Source organism: Urocampus carinirostris, chromosome 11 (genome assembly GCF_059441175.1).
Source record: "Urocampus carinirostris isolate Australia breed hairy pipefish chromosome 11, RoL_Ucar_1.0, whole genome shotgun sequence".
In the NCBI taxonomy this organism is placed as follows: Eukaryota; Metazoa; Chordata; class Actinopteri; order Syngnathiformes; family Syngnathidae; genus Urocampus; species Urocampus carinirostris.
In genome coordinates, this window is record NC_142359.1 from 4,555,746 (window position 1) to 4,574,134 (window position 18,389).

The 18,389-nt window shown below is 41.8% G+C and overlaps 1 protein-coding gene across 1 annotated transcript in view; it reads right to left on the reverse strand.

The window, feature by feature from the left end:
* Window positions 1-18,389, reverse strand: part of LOC148356254 (adenylate cyclase type 4) — a 58,550-nt gene that overhangs the window by 13,100 nt on the left and 27,061 nt on the right. Inside the window, exons 14-23 of the mRNA XM_088347390.1 lie at window positions 16,881-16,934; window positions 16,748-16,811; window positions 14,517-14,614; window positions 11,972-12,056; window positions 10,545-10,682; window positions 9,566-9,643; window positions 7,069-7,250; window positions 5,200-5,284; window positions 2,290-2,448; window positions 250-396 (exon numbers count right to left, since the gene is read on the reverse strand). Of these exons, the coding sequence (XP_088203516.1) occupies window positions 250-396; window positions 2,290-2,448; window positions 5,200-5,284; window positions 7,069-7,250; window positions 9,566-9,643; window positions 10,545-10,682; window positions 11,972-12,056; window positions 14,517-14,614; window positions 16,748-16,811; window positions 16,881-16,934 (1,090 nt within the window). The remainder of the gene's footprint in view (window positions 1-249; window positions 397-2,289; window positions 2,449-5,199; window positions 5,285-7,068; window positions 7,251-9,565; window positions 9,644-10,544; window positions 10,683-11,971; window positions 12,057-14,516; window positions 14,615-16,747; window positions 16,812-16,880; window positions 16,935-18,389) is intronic.

Genomic DNA, 18,389 nt, shown 5'->3' on the forward strand with positions numbered 1-18,389 from the left:
TATATATATATATATATATATATATATATATATATATATATATATATATATATACATATATACACATTAAACTGAATTAAATCGAATTTTTTTACATTGTTTGCATGAAAGTTAGCATGCTAATATGGTAGAATGACCCGTATATACAGCAATCGGTGGCAGTTGTTCCGACAGGGGGGGTGGCGGGCGTGTTCCGATTTCCTCAAAACCTACGCCCTTGCATCAGACGCTAATCATAATTCCACACACCTCATCAAAGTCGGAAATGATCTCATTGAGGAAACGTAAACACTCCAGCCCGTCCCTGTTGGCGCTGCTCTCGCTGTAGAAGTCTTTAAACTGCGGCACGGAGGCGAACATGATGCACACGCACTCGTACGACTGGCTGTACAGGTCCTGAAACCAAAACAAATACGTCACATTTCGCCATTTATATACACCGGACCGCAAAAATGAGCACAAACGAGATGGATAGGAGCTAAAAATGGGCGGAACTACATTCTTTGAAGATAACGCACGAAATATTTGACCAAGACGCAAGAATACGAGCTAAGGAGACTCGAAGTGATCAAAACACAATGTTATTTCCCCTTTTTTGCCTACATTTTTGCCAAGAAATAAACATAATAATAAACGTAAAACAGAAAAGCAAAGAAACGAAAAGAAGAGGAAAGAAAGAAAAAAAGTGAGAATAATGTGAAAAAAGAAACGAAAAGGACAACATGGTATAAAATAAAATAAAAACAAAAAAGGAAAGAAAATAAGAGAAATAAAAAAGGAAACACTACAAAAAGGGGAGGAAGTATAACAAAAAAGGAAAGAAAAGAAGAAAAAGAAGAGGGGAAAAAGGAAAAAGAGGTAAAATCCATAAAATGAGAAGAAAAAAAGGAAAGAGATGAGAAAGAAAAAAGCGAAAAATAAATAAAAGGAAAAAATGCTAAATGAAAAAGGAAATTGAAACATATGAAAAACCTAAAAAGGAAAAGAAAAGTAAAACAAAAAGGTAAAGAAAAGAAGAGGAAAAGGAAGAAAAAAGTATTAAAAACAAAAAGCAGAAAAAATAAAAATAAAACAACATGGTAAAAAAGAAAATGAAAACAAAAAAAACGTAAGGTAATCAGAAAAAAAGGAAACATAGGAAAAACCTAAAACAAAAAAGGAAAGAAAAGAAAGAAGAAAAAGCAGAGGGGAAAAAGAAAGATTCGAAAAAAAGGAAATTAAAAGAGATAAAAGCCAGAAGATGAGAAAAAAAGAAAAGAGGGGGAAGATAAAAGGGAAAAAATAAATAAAAGGAAAAAATGCAAAATGAAAAAGGAAAGCGAAAAATATGAAAAAACTAAAAAGAAAAAGAAAAGTAAAAGAAAAAGGTAAAGAAAAGAAGAGGAAAAAGGGAGAAGAGAAAAATATGAAAAACTAAAAGAAAAGGCAGAAAAACGATAAGTAAAACAAAAAATAAAAGGAAATAAAAAAGAAAAAAGGAAAAGGGGACACAAGTAATAAAAAATCAAGTCAAAGAGAGAAAAGTAAGAAAAAGGGAAAACAAAGAAGAAAAGATAAAAGGCGAAGAAAAAGGGAAAAAAAGAGTAAAATGACAAAAACAATACTTAAAATGAAAAAAAAAAAGATCTTAGAGTGGAACATTTTTTTCACTGTTCTTGTGAAAAAAAAAATCATTAAAATAATGTCCCAAAGAAAAAAAAAGAGAGGGATTGAGGGTAGCCTGGGAGCAAGAGGACGGCCAATTAATTCAGCTACCTCTAAGTGAGGATCATCTTGTGTCAAATAAATGCTCATTTCTCCATCACCCAAAATATTTGCTCCTGATACTTCATATATGTTTGCTAATCATTTCAATCAATATAATTTTTCCTTTTTCAAATGAAGTATTTATTTCACCACCAGGAGGCGCTTAAGATCACACGCTGTCCCTTTCAAGCGCGTCAATGTCTCATCTCATCTCATTAGCCGTACCGCTTATCCTCATTAGGGTCGCGGGGGGGGGGGCTGGAGCCCATCCCAGCCATCTCCGGGCAGTGGGCAGGGGACACCCTGAACTGGTTGGCAGCCAGTCGCAGGGCACACAGGGACAGACAACTCATTCGCTCATTCATACCTAGGGACAATTTGGATCGGCCAATTCACCTGAAATGCATGTTTTTGGAACGTGGGAGGACACCGGAGTGCCCGGAGGAAACCCACGCAAGCGCGGGGAGAACATACAATCTCCGCACAGGAAGTCTGGAGCTGGATTTGAACCCACGTCAATGTCTAAAAAATAAATCAAAAGACCTGGTTGCGAACAGCTTTTCCCAAGAAGAAGGAGGCCACATGGAGGGGCATGACGTTCTGCAGAAGAAGCCTGTTGACGTTCTCCACCGTCTCCATCTCCTCTTGCTCCAGCTTGAAGCAGTGCTCCAACAGGAAGTCCACACGGCAACCCAGTTCATCCTGAAAAGATTGAAGGGAGCATCGTTCCCTGTCATTTTCCTTACGGGTCTGAGCGTTCACACAAAGTCGGTGAGTAACGCTTGAAACGACAGTGAGCAACGGCAATCCCAAGTGTGGCAACTAAGTCATTATCAAACATGTCCAAAACTTGACATCAAGTTACATTTTGCTGAGTTTCCGGCAACGCAAAATGATTTTTCTCTTTTGAATGAATTGACTCATGTACTATTGCCAAGGTTGTACGGCCTACAAACGTCGTTTGTTCTTACAATTCTTTCACAAGATATCCATTTCTTTTTTTTCCCTGATATATTTTCTCGCATAATATTCACATTTTTGGGGGCTTATTGAGTCGCTTGTAAGATACAGAACTGTATTTAATCACATTTTTTAGTGGAGGTACAATGTTGGCAACAAGATTCACTTGATACAATTGGAATGCAACACAACCTTTTTTTTTTTTTTCCGTGTTTTTTTCTACTTTTTAAAAAAATTCTTTTAAAAAAAGTCTCATTGTGTTTTTTTTCCGAGCTGTTATTTTTTTCCTTTTTGTTTTCTATTTCCTTTTTTTCCTACGTTTCTTTCTTTTCTTTTTTTCTGGCTTTTTTCCTTCTTTTTTTCCCTTCCTATTGTTTCTTTTTTTCTCAGCTTTTCACAAAATTTGGGTATTTTTTTCTTTTTTGTTCTATTCCCCCCTTCCTTCAAGTCATTTTGTGCATAGTTTTACATAATATTTGGTCATGTTGGGATTAAAGAAGCAAAAACAACCGTAAGAGCCGCTTAGGACCCGAAAGAGCCGGTTCCTTTTAGTGAGCCGAGCCGAAGAAGCCGGTTCTCGACAAACTCTACTGACTTTACTCAACTTTGTTCTACTTCGACTCGACTTCAAAATACCGCATTTAGGACACAACGTCGGGGAACCCGTGTATTTTGACCTTCATGCACTGTAACTTTGACTTAAGTCGCTTCTTCATGAGTAATTTTGAGCCCTGATTTTTGTGCGCTGGCTAGATTTTCTTGTGCGCTGAGGGAACACTGGAAGGGAGGCTTGAAAAATTGCAGACACGATTTCATGCTGCTCATAGAAAATGTCGAAATGTAGAACTTTATAAATGGCATTCAAATATTATTTATAATGTTTTAAAACAGACCTGTCAAGCTTGAGTGACTAAAATTGAATGACAGTTAGAATTGTCATTGATATCAACATTGTCATGCCCTCACCTGCGCTCACTCGTTCAGCCCCAGCTGCCACTCGTTCCCTAATTAGTCCTCCTCCTATTTAAGCACGTCATTCTCGTTCACTCCTTGCCAGTCTGTCAGCGAACCTCTGCACATGCAGGGCAAGCCTTTTTGACTCCGGCTCCCGGTCTGTTCCCGACCTGTTTTTGTGTCCTGCTTGATTCCGTCCCGTTTCCTGTAGCGATCCCCTGTCCCTGGTTTCCCGATCGTCTCCATTTACCTGACTTGTTCCGATGTCTGACCACGCTCCGTTCTCCGCTCCCAGCTACCCGAAATGTACCGATCTCGGACCGCGCTCCGTTCTCCCCTCCCGGCTAGCCGAATTGTCAGTCCGTCAGCAAACCTCCGCACATGCAAGGCAAGCATTTTTGACTCTGGCTGCCGGTCTGTTCCCGACCTGTTCCTGTATCCTGCTCGATTGTGTCCCCTGTTTCCTGTATCGATCCCCTGCCCCCCGATCGTCTCCGGTTACCTGACTTGTTCCGATCTCCCCGACCACGCTCTGTTCTCCCATCCCGGCTACCTGACTTGTTCCGGTCCCAAACCACCCTCCGTTCTCCCATCCCGGCTACCTGACTTGTTCCGATCTCTGACCACGCTCTGTTCTCCCATCCCGGCTACCAGACTTGTTCCGATCCCAAACCACCCTCCTTTCTCCCATCCCGGCTACCTGACTTGTTCCGATCTTTGACCACGCTCCGTCTCCGTCCCGGCTACCCGACTTGCCTCCGATCCCCGACCACGCCAACATCGCGAGTTCTGATTGTCTCCCGATCAGTATTTGAAGCCAGTCCTGTCTGTCCCCTTTTGTCAGTCTGTCTGTGAACTTCAGTTAACACTAGGCAAGCCTTTTTGACCCTGACTCCCACCTGTCCCGTTTTTTGTTCCCGTCTGTCCCCGGCTTCGACACGTCTACTCTCCCGTCCCAGCTTTCGACCTCTTTTTGTCCCCGACCACGTCTACTCTCCTTTCCTGGCTTACAACTCGCTTCCGACCATGTTTTTGCTCTCCTGTCCCGGCGACTGACCCGTTTTCCCATTCCCGCCACCGCTCACCACGGAAGATCCACTTCCGCGTTCAGAGCAGCCGGCTTCCCGCGCCTAGCAAACACCGGATCGTGGGCGCAGTTCTTCCTCTTCCCTTTAATAAAACAATGGGTCCTGTTTCCGTTCTTGTCCTCACATTCAATCAGTTCTTAAAGAAACAGGATGTGAAAAACACTGCTGAGGACCAGTAAACAAAGAGGCCAGTTAAAAAGTAAGAGAATATTATAATTATTTCCTTTATTCTTTGATTATTTACATCGCGTGCTTCTCGGTTTTTGTCTGGTATTGTAATTCTAACAGGTATTTGTTTCATGTTCTGATTTATTTGAAAAAAAAAAATCATTTGCATTTCTTGGAACCGATTAACGATTCTACATTGAAAAGGCGCCTCTACTTACAAATTTTTTCAGGTTACAAATTCATTCCCGGAACAAATTAAATTCGTAAGTAGATATATACACACCTGCCTGGCCAGGATGAGGCAGACGATGTAAAAGATGACCAACCAAACGCCCGACATGATCTGAGGGTCCTTCAGCACCCCGGGCCTGCGGAGAATGCGCATTAGCGTGCAGTACTTGCAGGGAAAGGCAGGGGGGTGTCAAACTCATTTGCACAGAAACTCAACACCGAACAAGATAAACATTTGTTCTACACACTCGATTCAAAACAGACGGGAATATTATTCCAGAACAAACTTTACATATTTGTTCTACATAGAAATCTTTTTTTCAAGAGTGACTGCTTCTTGCAAACAAATTATGCTAACGGCTCCATGCTAACAGTTAAATATTGACAATTTATGCTAACAGCTACATGCTGAAAATGTATGATCATGTCTAATTGTCATAGCTTCATGCTAACTGCTAGATGCATGTGCTTCATGCTATCGATTATGCTAACGGCTACATGCTAACTGCTTCTTGCTTACAAATTATGCTAATGGGTACTTGTGAACAATTAAATATAAAGAAATAATGCTAGCAGCTACATGCTGACAAATTATGCTAACGGCTATATGTTAACGAGTTATGCTAACGGCTAAATGCTAACTGCTTCATGCTAAAAATGTACGCTAATGGTAACATGCTAATGGATACATGTTTATAAATTATGCTAACGGATACATGCTAATGAGTTATGCTAATGGGTACATGCTAAAAAGTGATCCTAACAGCCAAATCTAACTCCTTCATACTAAGAAATTATGCTACTGGTCACATGCTAACGGCTACATGTTTACAAATTATGCCAACGGCTACATATTAATGAGTTATGCTAATGGGTACATGCTAAAAAGTAATGCCAACGGCTAAATGCTAACTGCTTCATGCTAAAAAATTATGCTAATGGTAACATGCTAAAGGCTACACGTTTACAAATTATTCTAACGGCTACATATCAATGAGTTATGCTAATGGAACATGCTAAAAAGTGATGCGAACCGCTAAATGCTAACTGCTTCATGCTAAAAAATTATAGATAGATAGATACTTTATTCATCCCCGTAGGGATGCGACTGGTAACATGCTAAATGCTACATGTTTACAAATTATGCCAACGGTTACATGCTAATGAGTTATGCTAATGATTACATGCTAAAGAGTGATGCTAACAGCTAAATACTAACTGCTTCATGCTAAAAAATTATGCTAATGGTAACATGCTAACGGCTACATGTTTACAAATTATGCTAACAGCTATGTGAATTTCCCTTCGGGGATGAACAAAGTATCTATCTATCTATCTATATGTTAATGAGTTATGCTAACGGATACATGCTAAAAAGTGATGCTAACAGCTAAATGCTAACTGCTTCATGCTAAAAAATTATGCTAATGGAATCATGCTAATGGATACATATTAACAAATTATTCTAACGGCTACATATTAATGAGTTATGCTAATGGCTACATGCTAAAAAATGATGCTAACTACTAAATGCTTCATGCAACTCTTGTTTGAGAACGATCTTGATGTTTCTGTGATGAGTCTATTTTGAAACTAAATTCAATTTAAAGTGTTTATTGTCATATGCACAGTAAAGAACCCCGTTTCCCTGCACAATGAAATGCTTACTTTGCTGTCCACACAGTTGCCAGCAAAAAATAAAATGGAAATGTGATTGGTGACATCGTACACACACTGTTAAGGAGGTAATAAGTTTGACTGAACTATCTGACTGTTTTGTCGACGTTCCCATTGTAGCGCCTTATAATCCGGTGCGCCTTATGTATGGAAAATATAGGACCAAAAACTATTTTTGGGGGGTTCGCCCTATAACCCGGTGCGCCTTATAGTGCGGAAAATACGGTAATAGTCACTCGCTCACTTGGTGGTGTTGTTGTTGTAGAGCAGGCCGATAAGACAGGTCGAGCGATTGGCGTAAACGTGCAAAAAGAGCGCCAGGTAGACCACCACGGCCAGTGTCAGGAGAAAGGCCTTCACTGCCAAGCAGATCCTGACAAACACGATGATTCCCAGCATGGCCACCAGGCAGCAGTAGAGGTAGTACTGAATGGAAAAGAGAGACGTTTCAGAGCAGTTTTACAATTGCTGAAACATCAACAGGGGTTTAATCTGTGTTGGGACTAACGCGTTACAAAGAAACCTGTTCCTGGAACGCAATGACTGTCACAGTTGCCATGGCGCCCAATTGGCCCTGCCCGTGTGGCGCCAGCTGCGGCTGGTTGACAGATTGGCTTCCCTTCTATTTAAGCTCAGTGCTCTCAATCACCTTTTGTCAGTCAGTCAACGAACCTCTGCCCCGCAAGACGTGGGTTTTGACTCTGTCCGGTTTTTCCGCTTGTGTTTCCTGTCCGGTATTGTTCCCGTCTATTTTGTCCTGTTTAATATCAAGCTCCAGTTTCGTTCCTGTCTATTTTTGTCCTGTTTATTATTCTCTCCAGTTTTCGTTCCCGTCACATTCGTCAGTGTCCCCAAGACACATACACACACCATGTGGTTAGCACCTCCGCTGGTTTGTCCTGTTTATTTTCAATATCCTGTTTCTGTCTCCGTGTGCTATGTGACTGGCTGGCAACCAGTTCAGGGTGTCCCCTGCCCGGCCCCGCCCGTGTGGCGCCAGCTGCGGCTGGTAGACAGATTGGCTTCCCTTCTATTTAAGCTCAGTGCTCTCAATCACCTTTTGTCAGTCAGTCAACGAACCTCTGCCCCGCAAGACGTGGGTTTTGACTCTGTCCGGTTTTTCTGCTTGTGTTTCCGGTCCGGTATTGTTCCCGTCTATTTTGTCCTGTTTAATATCAAGCTCCAGTTTCGTTCCTGTCTATTTTTGTCCTGTTTATTATTCTCTCCAGTTTTCGTTCCCGTCACATTCGTCAGTGTCCCCAAGACACATACACACACACACCATGTGGTTAGCACCTCCGCTGGTTTGTCCTGTTTATTTTCAATATCCTGTTTCTGTCTCCGTGTGCTATGTGACTGGCTGGCAACCAGTTCAGGGTGTCCCCTGCCCGGCCCCGCCCGTGTGGCGCCAGCTGCGGCTGGTTGACAGATTGGCTTCCCTTCTATTTAAGCTCAGTGCTCTCAATCACCTTTTGTCAGTCAGTCAACGAACCTCTGCCCCGCAAGACGTCGTGGGTTTTGACTCTGTCCTGTTTCCTGTTGGTATTCCCTGTCCGGTATTGTTCCAGTTTATTTTCGTACTGTTTAATATCGGTTTCTAGTTTCGTTCCTGTCTATTTTTGTCCTGTTTATTATTCTCTCCAGTTTTCGTTCCCGTCACATTCGTCAGTGTCCCCAAGACACATACACACACCATGTGGTTAGCACCTCCGCTGGTTTGTCCTGTTTATTTTCAATATCCTGTTTCTGTCTCCGTGTGCTATGTGACTGGCCGGCAACCAGTTCAGGGTGTCCCCTGCCCGGCCCCGCCAGTGTGGCGCCAGCTGCGGCTTGTTGACAGATTGGCTTCCCTTCTGTTTAAGCTCAGTGTTCTCAATCACCTTTTGTCAGTCCGTCAATGAACCTCTGCCCCGCAAGACGTGGGTTTTGACTCTGTCCAGTTTCCTGCTTGTGTTTCCTGTCCGGTATTGTTCCCGTCTATTTTGTCCTGTTTAATATCAGTTTCGTTCCTGTCTAGTTTGTCCTGTTTAATTTGGATATCTAGTTTTGATATCAATCATGTCTGTCCCGTCCTGTCCGGTATCGACCCCATCTGTCCAATATCTGCTCAGGCAATTAGTATCGATCTCGTCGGCCTCTGGCTTCCTGTCATTCCACGCCAGACTGCTGCCTTACGTCTACCGACCAACGATTGGCGAATCACTGGCGTTTGGGTTAACGTGCATGACTGCCCCATTTCCCGTAAAATAAAAGCTTGTGTGAGAAACCTCATGCATCTGGGTTCTCCTCCTGTTCCGGTTCTTGACAATTACTGTATTTACCAGACAGTAAGTTTCGGAGCAGACCGTATATGGGCCTCGCCCCAAAATATACACAAGAAAGCAGAGAGTTGACGGAGAGTGAGACGTCGTTTATTAACATTCGTTAGCGTTCAAACAGCGTTCTCATTCGTCTAAGAGACAATCAGCTTTTTTATACCCTGTGTTCAACAGCATCGACCAGCGATGACGTGTTGTTTTTCTCGGAGTGTTTCGTCCTCTTTCGATTCTCTAAAATTACACGATTTCCCCGAAGACAGTTGGAGAAGTCGCCGTGACCCAGCCAATTTAGTTGATTCTATTTATTGCTGACACTAATGGTCAGGATTGTAACTTTGTTACATTTTAAATGAAGAAACAAATTATTATATTTTTCAGTAACGCGTCCAACACTGCATACAACATATGTTCCAGATAACTCACAGGCACAGTGTAAAGTCTGAGACCCTCCATTGCACTCCTCTCACTGATGTCAGTGCAGTTGTTTCCAGGGATGAAGATCTGAGGACAAACAAAAATGGATGAGTTGATTACAACGAACGTCTCTAAAAGTTTTACACCAGGGGTGTTAAAAAGGCGGCTCGCGACCCGCGAGAAAACATTCAGAGAAGCGCAAGAGAAAAATGAGCTGCAGGTTGAAATATGTCCACTTGATGTTGCCAAAGCCAGATGCCTCTCACAAACACTGTACTTGTATCTCTCTCTCTTCCTCCCTTTTTCTCTCACTCTCTATCTCTCTCACATTCACTCTCTCTCTTTCTGTTTTTTTGTTCTTCTGTGTCTTTTTACCTTATTTTGCTCTCTCTTTCTCTTTTATCTCTTGCTTTCTCCTTCTCTCTTTCTCTCCTTCTCTCTTCTTTATTTCTATTTGGATTTTGTTCCTTCTGTCTCTTTCTTTCCCTTCTCTCAATATTTGTCTTTTTCTCTCTTTTTTTGTCACACCCTCTCTACCTTTTCCCCCTCTCTTTCTCTTATTTCTTTCTCTCTCCCACTTTTTCTCTTATTTCTTTCTCTCTCCCTCTCTTTCTACTAGTCCGGCCCCCGAGAAGGTTTGTTCTATCGTGTGGCCCCAGAGTGAGTTTGACACCCCTGTTTTACACAATAAGAAAGAAAAAAAAAAGAAAGGAAGGAAAGAAAATAAGTAAAAAAGAAAAAGTGGAAGAAAGGAAGAAAGAAAGTGAGTGATAAACAGTGAAAGAAAGAGAGAGAAAGAGTTTAGTCATTTTGATTAAAAATATCCAGCGCGCTAAAAACTTTGACGTTTTTATCATTTAACATCTCGTGCATCCATTCAATATGGTTGATGTAAAGTATAAGGAAGAGGCGAGTCGTTTTATTTGAAATGAAAGTGGAATAAGAAAGTTTGATGCGGTTGAGAATAAATATATATATAAAGGCTTACAAAGTTGAGGATAGCCATCAGCAGCGTGATGAGCAAACTCAGGCAAACGATAAAAAGCCGTAGCGCCGCCCTGGCCGAACCACCGCGAGACAGTCCCGATATCCACTGCATGCGGGCCGGTATCTTGGAATTCCATTTCTTCAAAATGAACAAAACAAAAAGAATAAATAGGGAATGGTGAAATGTCAGTGGACATGTTTAATTGTAGAGTTTGATAAGCATGTAGAGGATACCGCCATATGTGGAAATACATGTATCAATAAATACCAACAAAATGAGTTAATGCGTATTGTAAACAATGTATGCTATACAAACTTATGCCAGCTGCCGTTAATCACGAGGAGAGAAGGAATGCAACGGCAATGCAAAGCGGACTTGTTGAGAAACATGGCAACAACTTCAAAAATTTACAAGCACTTCACCTAAAATTCCAGCACTTGTTAAACCTTGAAAACACAACGTTATAATTCAAACATTTGCAAGGTTTTCAAGCACCCGTACCAACCCTGATAATAAATTATACAAAAAAATGATAAAATACAATGAATAGATTTCATTTATGCCTTGTATTTAGGTATGACATGATTTATTTACGTGTTAATTTATTTATATAGCATATACAGTGGCTTGCGAAACTATTTGGCCCCCTTGAACTTTGTGACGTTCTGACACATTTCAGCACAGCTCAGCTCATCACCTTTAACATACCATACCCACAGTCAAACATGGTGGTGGCAGCATCATGGTTTGGGGCCAGCAGGGACAGGGAAGATGGTTAAAATTGATGGGGAGCCAAATACAAGACCATTCGGGAAGAAAACCTGATGGGGTCCGCAAAAGACCTGAGACTGGGATGGAGATTTGTCTTCCAACAAGACAATGATCCAAAACATAAAGCAAAAGCTACAATCGAATGGTCAACCCCAAAAAATATCAAAGTGTTAGAATTGCCAAGTCAAAGTATAGACCTCAATCCAATTGAGAATCTGTGGAAAGAACTGAAAACTGCTGTTCCATCCAACCTCACTGAGCTGGAGCTGTTTTGCAAGGAGGAATGGGCCAAAATATCACTGATAGAGACATACCCCACGCGACTTGCAGCTGTCATCGCGGCAAAAGGTGGCGCTACAAAGTATTAACTCAACGGGGCTGAATCATTTTGCACACCCACTTTTTCGTTTTTTTCATTTGTTAAAAATGTTAAAAATATCCAGTACAGTGTGTTCCACTTCATGATTGTGTCCCACTTATTGTTGATGCTTCACAAGAAATGACAGTTTTATATCTTTATGTTCGAAGTCTGAAATGTGGCAAAAGGTCACAAAATTCAAGGGGGCCATATAGTTTTGCAAGCCACTGTATCTGTAGGTATTTATTCCTCCATTGATTTCAACATACGGCATGCTCCGTCCTCCACATAAGCATACCTGGAAGTGGCCGCAGAATGCAATGGACAACAGAAGCACCAGCACAGGAAAGGTGGCGCTGTACGACACAGCCAGTTCAAAATTTCTGTAGGGGCAAACACACTTGTGAGACAATTGACCAGTGTTGGGAGTAACTCCTTCCTTGAACGCATTGACTTTTCTCGGTAACTGGTACTGTGAACTCAAACCTCCTTAAAACATGAAACGTTACTCCACTACTTCATAAAATCGGTTCACAAATGTAAACACCATCTAGTTTACAGGTGTCAAACAGGCGGCCCGCGGGCCAGATCAGGGCCACTAAGGGATTGAATCCGGCCCCCGAGACAACACTCAGAGAAGCGCAAGAGAAAACCGAGCTGCAGGTTGAAATATGTCAACTTGATGTTGCCAAAGCCAGGTTCCTCTCCAAGACACTGTACTTGTATTTATGTATTTCTCTCTCTCTCTCTCTCTCTCTCACCCCTTTACTCCCACTCTGTCTCTGTCTCTTTCACTCTCTGTGTTTCTCTTTCTCTCTTCCTTTGTTGCTCTTTGTCTCTTTCTCTCTCTGTGTCTTTTAATCTCTTTTTCCCTTTTCTCTCATTTCTCTTTCTCTCTCCGTACCCTTTGTACTTTCTTTTCTATTTTCTCTCCCTCTGTCTTTCTATTTCTCTTTGGATTTCTTTCTCCCTCTCCCTTTCTTTACCCCCTCTCTCATGACTTTTTATCTTTTGTTTCTCACGCTCTCTCCCTCTCTCTGTTTTTCTTTCTTTGTCCCGCCCTCTCTTTTCTTTTCCCTCCCTCTTTCTCTTATTTCTTTATCTCTCTTTGTCTTTCTCTTTAATCTACTAGTCCGGCCCCCGACAGAATGTTTGTTCTATCGTGTGGCCCCTCGGTTAAAATGAGTTTGACACCCCTGATCTAGTTGGTACCTGTTCCCCTTCGCTCAGGACGGAATAATGAACACCTTAGTCTACTAATTTAGCATGTTTGTATGGGCCGAGAAAGAAAATGGTCTGCATTTATATAGCAGAAATAAATAATAATAATAATAATAATAATAAAATACTGAAATCAGGGGGTCAGCTTATATTCACCTGGAGCAAGGGGGCGTGGCTTATACAGGAATAAGAAACTAACTCAAACGTGAGAACAGAATTTAAGGTGAAAGACTGCTGATTTTTGGTCTTTTTATTTGTAGAATGATTTTAGCAATACACCATGGCTGTGAGAATGGGAAACGTCTTGGACAATACTCAAAAATAGAGGGGTGTCAGGACCAGAACGAAGACAGGACCCACTTGCGTTGCGTTTCTCACAAGTTTTATTAGAAGAAAGAGAAAGGGTCGTGCCCACGATCTGGTGATTGCTGGACGCGGGAAGCAGGTCGCTCTGAACGCGGAAGTGGTATTTCCGTGGCGAGCAATGGCGGTGTTGGGAGCAGAAAAACGGGTCAGTAGCCGGGGCAGGAGAGCAAAAATGTGGTCGGGGTCGGGAACGAGTCGTAAGGCGGGAGAGGAGAGTAGACGTGGTCAGGATCAAAAACGGGTCGAAGCCGGGGGACAGACGGGAGCAAAAAACAGGTGGGAGCCAGGGTCAAAAAAGGCTTGCCTGGTGTAAATTGAGGTTCACAGACGGACTGACAAAAGGGGACGGATAGGAGTGGTTTTAAATAGGGACAGAGAGCCAATCAGAGTCCGAGGCAGTTGGCGCCAAAGGAGCTGGCACAGGTGATTCACATCAGTAATCATGACAAGGGGTAAATTTCCAAGTGGTTTGAAGCCCGTGGACAAAATGGATATGGAGTGTTCGTCTGAAAGCTCTCAAAATTGCAAGAGCTAAGAAATACGACGTTTTCACCGCTTCCACAGGTTGGTGTACACGTTTTTTAAGAATTTATTTTATTATGTGGCTATTTTTGTCATGATTACCGATGTGATGCACCTGTGCCCGCTCCTTTAGCGCCCACTGCCTCGGACTCTGATTGGCTCCCTGTCCCTATTTGAACCCACTCCTTTCCGTCACCTGTGGTCAGTCCGTCTGCGAACCTCGGTTTACTCCAGGCAAGCTTTTTTCGACCCTGACTCCCACCTGTTTTTGCTCCCGTCTGTTCCCCGGCTTCGATCCGTTTTTTGATTCTGACTGTGTTTTTTTGCTCTCCTGTCCCGGCTACTGACCCGTTTTTTTCGTTCCCAACCCCGCCATCGCCCGCCACGTAAGTCCCACTTCCGCGTTCAGAGCGACCTGCTTCCTGTGTCCAGCAACCATTTCCTTTCTTCTAATAAAACTGAGAGAAACGTAACGCAAGTGGGTCCTGTCTCCATTCTGGTCTTGACAATTTGAAGCAGTTTTAGGGGATGGAAGGGAGTATATACGGTAATTTGTAACTAGATAGTTACTCTCAGACTAACGTGCTACTTCAGGGTGTCAGTAATCCAGTCTGTAAAGCAATTACTTTTTAAATCAAGTAACTAGTCACGGTAATTCATGAAAGTACTTCTTTTCAGTAACACTTTTCAGTAACACTGCAAATGACAAAGAAAAAAACACTGGTGCCACTCACTTGTCTGAAACCAGCATCTGAACAGCGAAGAGGGTAACGAAGACCAAAACCAGGCAGCTCATGGACTGATGTAAGCCCTCCACCTCGGACAGGCGAAACTGGAACCATAAGTGAAACCAAAAAAATCATCCCATTTGTTTGTCCAACAGGAGGCGCTACATGCTAGGGTTGGGCAATACTGAGATTTTTGGTATCGATCCGCTAATGATACTTAATGCTTGAATATCACATCCTCATTAAATACTATTAAAAAACTACAATGCAAATTGTAACAATTAAAAATAAACAAATATATACCTGTAGATAAATATTTCTATGACAACTGTTTCTGATCAAAAGTCAAGAAATCCAACCCCAAAAAAAAGCAGCAATATAGCGAAAATACAAATATAAGTCGACATGACAACTACAATACCTTCCATGAACACAACATTTTGAAAATGTAGCCAAAGTGCAAATAGGAGAAAGAATACCATGTAAAAACCTTTAATGGTAGGTACATTGTGTAATATTTGACCACTGGATGGCACTGTAATGTCGAATATGACCGAAAACCAGTGGCAAAGGAGCACAGCGTAGCAGCAAGATGCCAGACAAACATGGCAGCGACTACTAAGTATTGATCCTGTTAGGTAAAAGAAATACACATTTCTCAACCTCTCAAAAGTATTTGTAAAAACTAACATAGGTATGATTGTGTCACGGTTGCCATGGCGCCCAATTGGCCCGCCCGTGTGGCGCCAGCTGCGGCTCATTGACAGATTGGCTTTCTGTCTTTTTAAGCTCAGTGCTCTCATTTTTCCTCTGTCAGTCCGTCAACGGACCTCTGCCCCGCAAGACGTGGGTTCTGACTCGGTCCGGTTTCCTGTTGGTATTTCCTGTCCGGCGTTGTTCCAGTTTATTTTGTCCTGTTAAATATCAGTTTCCAGTTTCGTTCCCGTCTATTTTTGTCCTGTTAATTATTCTCTCCAGTTTTCGTTCTTGTCTAGTTTGTGCTGTTTATTTCGATATCCTGTTTCATTATCATTCCTGTCTGTCCCGTCCTGTCCGGTATCGACCCCATCTGTCCGATATCCACTCGGGCAATTGGAAAAGATCCCGTCGGTCTCTGGGTTCCTGTCTTTTCACGCCAGACCGCTGCCTAATGTGTACGACTCCCTATCTCCCGTAAAATAAAAGGCTTGTGTGAGTAACGTCACGCGTTTGGGTCCTGATCCTGTTCCGGTTCTTGACAGATTGTTCATGTATTTTTGCCTTGTATTCGAATCAATGTTTTTTTTCTGAATGAAGATTTTCTGTATTACTAGGAGGCAATAAAAATTACACATGTGTCCCTTTATTGGTATAAAATCCCAAAATAAAGATACTGTATAATGATGTCAACAAGACAACAATACCGTATTTTCCGGACTATAAGCCGCACCCAAAACCCTCAAATTTTCAGAACACCTTTATAGAGCAAAATATACTGTTTGGAAATGAATGATGGAATCACCTCTGCCCGCTCATTTGGCGCCAACCGCCCCAGGTTCTGATTGGCTCCCTGTCACTATTTGAACCCAGTCCTGTCTGTCCCCTGTTGTCAGTCCGTCAACAAACTTCTGCTCCGCAAGACGTGGGTTTCGACTCGGTCCTGTTCCTGTTGGTATTTCCTGTCCGGTATTGTTCCCGCTTATTTTGTCCTGTTTAATTTCGGTTTCTAGTTTTCTTTCCGTATTTTTTGGTCCTGTTTATTATTTTCTCCAGATTTCGTTCCCGTCTAGTTTGTCCTATTTATTTTCGATATCCTGTTTCATTATCTATCCTGTCTATCCCGTCCTGTCCGGTATCGACCCCATCTGTCGGATATCAACTTGGGCAATTGGTATCAATCTCGTCGGTCTCTGGCTTCCTGTCATTCCACGCCATGACTCCGCATTTTCCGTAAAATTGAAGGCTTGTGTGAGTAACGTCATGCGTTTGGGTCCTGATCCGGTTCTGGTTCATGACATGATTATAAAATACTTCTACATACGGTAACAACTCATGAATAAATCGATTCATTTACATTTTCAAACCAGATTCTCTCATATTTATGAAATATGTTGTTTTATCCTCTGCTTTAATCATATGCGCCTTATATATAAAAAATACTTCACAAGGGACTATTTTTGAAGGTGTGTCTTATAGTCCAGAAATTAAGGTACCTTTCATTGCATAGATATTTGGATCGACCCTCCCACCCTTACTACCTGCTTCTCCAGCCGCACGTCATTGAACAGCAACGTCAGACAGTTGAGCCTCTTTGCTCGTCTCCTGGAGAAACAGTCATGAGTGGGCTAAATATGGTCAAACAAATATTGAAAAAAAAAAAAAAAAACCTACCCGGCAGTGTCCAACGTGTCCAGCGATCCCATGACGCAGTGATCCACGAACAAGCTAAGATAAAAAAAAAGAAAGGAATTTCTAGTTTTATTTGCAATGGCTATACCGAGGAAAATCCAGGTCAAGAGCATTCCCAGGGGCTACAGACCGTTTGAGACTGCTCACCGCCAGCATCAGCTGGTTCCAGTTTGCGCATGCAATTTACTACATGCAATAATACTAATAATAATTTTGCTGTACACTCTTTTTGTTGAAATGTTAATTTAAAGCAGTGTCTGAAATAACGTCCGCCCGGACGAAAGATTTTGTTTTCAAATCAAACGTTTGCTTTATTCCGATTTCGAAAATCTTCGGTTAGGAAATTTCTGTTTGTTTGGCAATTTGCATACTCGGCAGCCAATCAGAAGCCTGCTTCCGGACTTTCCCGAATGTTCTAAGGTCGTGCTTTTGCATATTGTTTTCCAAAGTACAGAGAACACAAGAAAAAAGGAGAAGTGATTAGGAATCAAGCCAAAACCTCAGCCCCAGAAGAAAGATTCAAAAGAAGCTAACAAAATGGATGACGCTACAAAACGTGAACGTACAATAAAAGCATGGTGGAAAGAGGAGTTCACGTGGCTTGGAGCAGAAGACGTAACGCAAAGATTGCATGAAAGAAGATGACTAAATACAGGTACATAATGATGGCGATGTCATATACATGCAATGAATGTTATAAGTAGATTTATAATCAACTTAATTTTAAAGTGTTGTTCTGTTATATATTCTGATTATCAATCCTTAATACTTTGCAACAATGGGTTTTTTGTGTTTCAAGTTGTGAAAAATGGGGCAGGCATTTTTATGGCTGGGCAGGCAACTTTTCAGAGTGGTCTGCCCTGGTGTCCGGTAACTTTTTGTCATGAGTTTCAGACACTGTTTAAAGTTACAGTAATTTACATTTTAAGTGTAGCTTCTGATCATCAACAGTTTTTCAATTTCATGCTTTCCGGACAAATGTCAACATGTTGTTCTCTTTTATTGATGTTCACTCTGTTTGTGTACTGTTACCCAATGCATTTTCTAATGATTGCTCCAACAGTAGACCTTTTTTCACCAAGATGCTTGGCAATTGCTCCGTTGCCCTTGTCAGCCTTGTGGAGGTGTACAATTTTGTCTCTGGTGTCTTTGGACAGCTCTTTGGTCTTCGCCATGGTACAAGTTCAAGTCTTACTGATTGTATGGGGTGGACAGGTATCTTTATGCAGCTAACCACCTCAAAAAGGTGTATCTGATTTAGGATCATACATGGAGTGCAGGTGGACTTCAAATGAGAGGACTAACGGGTCTTTCAGGGTCAGAATTCTAGATGATACACAAGTGTTCAAATACTTATTTGCAGCTTTATCACACAAATAAATTGTTAAAAAAATCATGCATTGTGATTTCTGGATTTTTCTTTTTAGTTTATCTCTCTCACAGTAGACATGAACCTACGATGAAAATTCCAGATCCCTCCATGATTTCTAA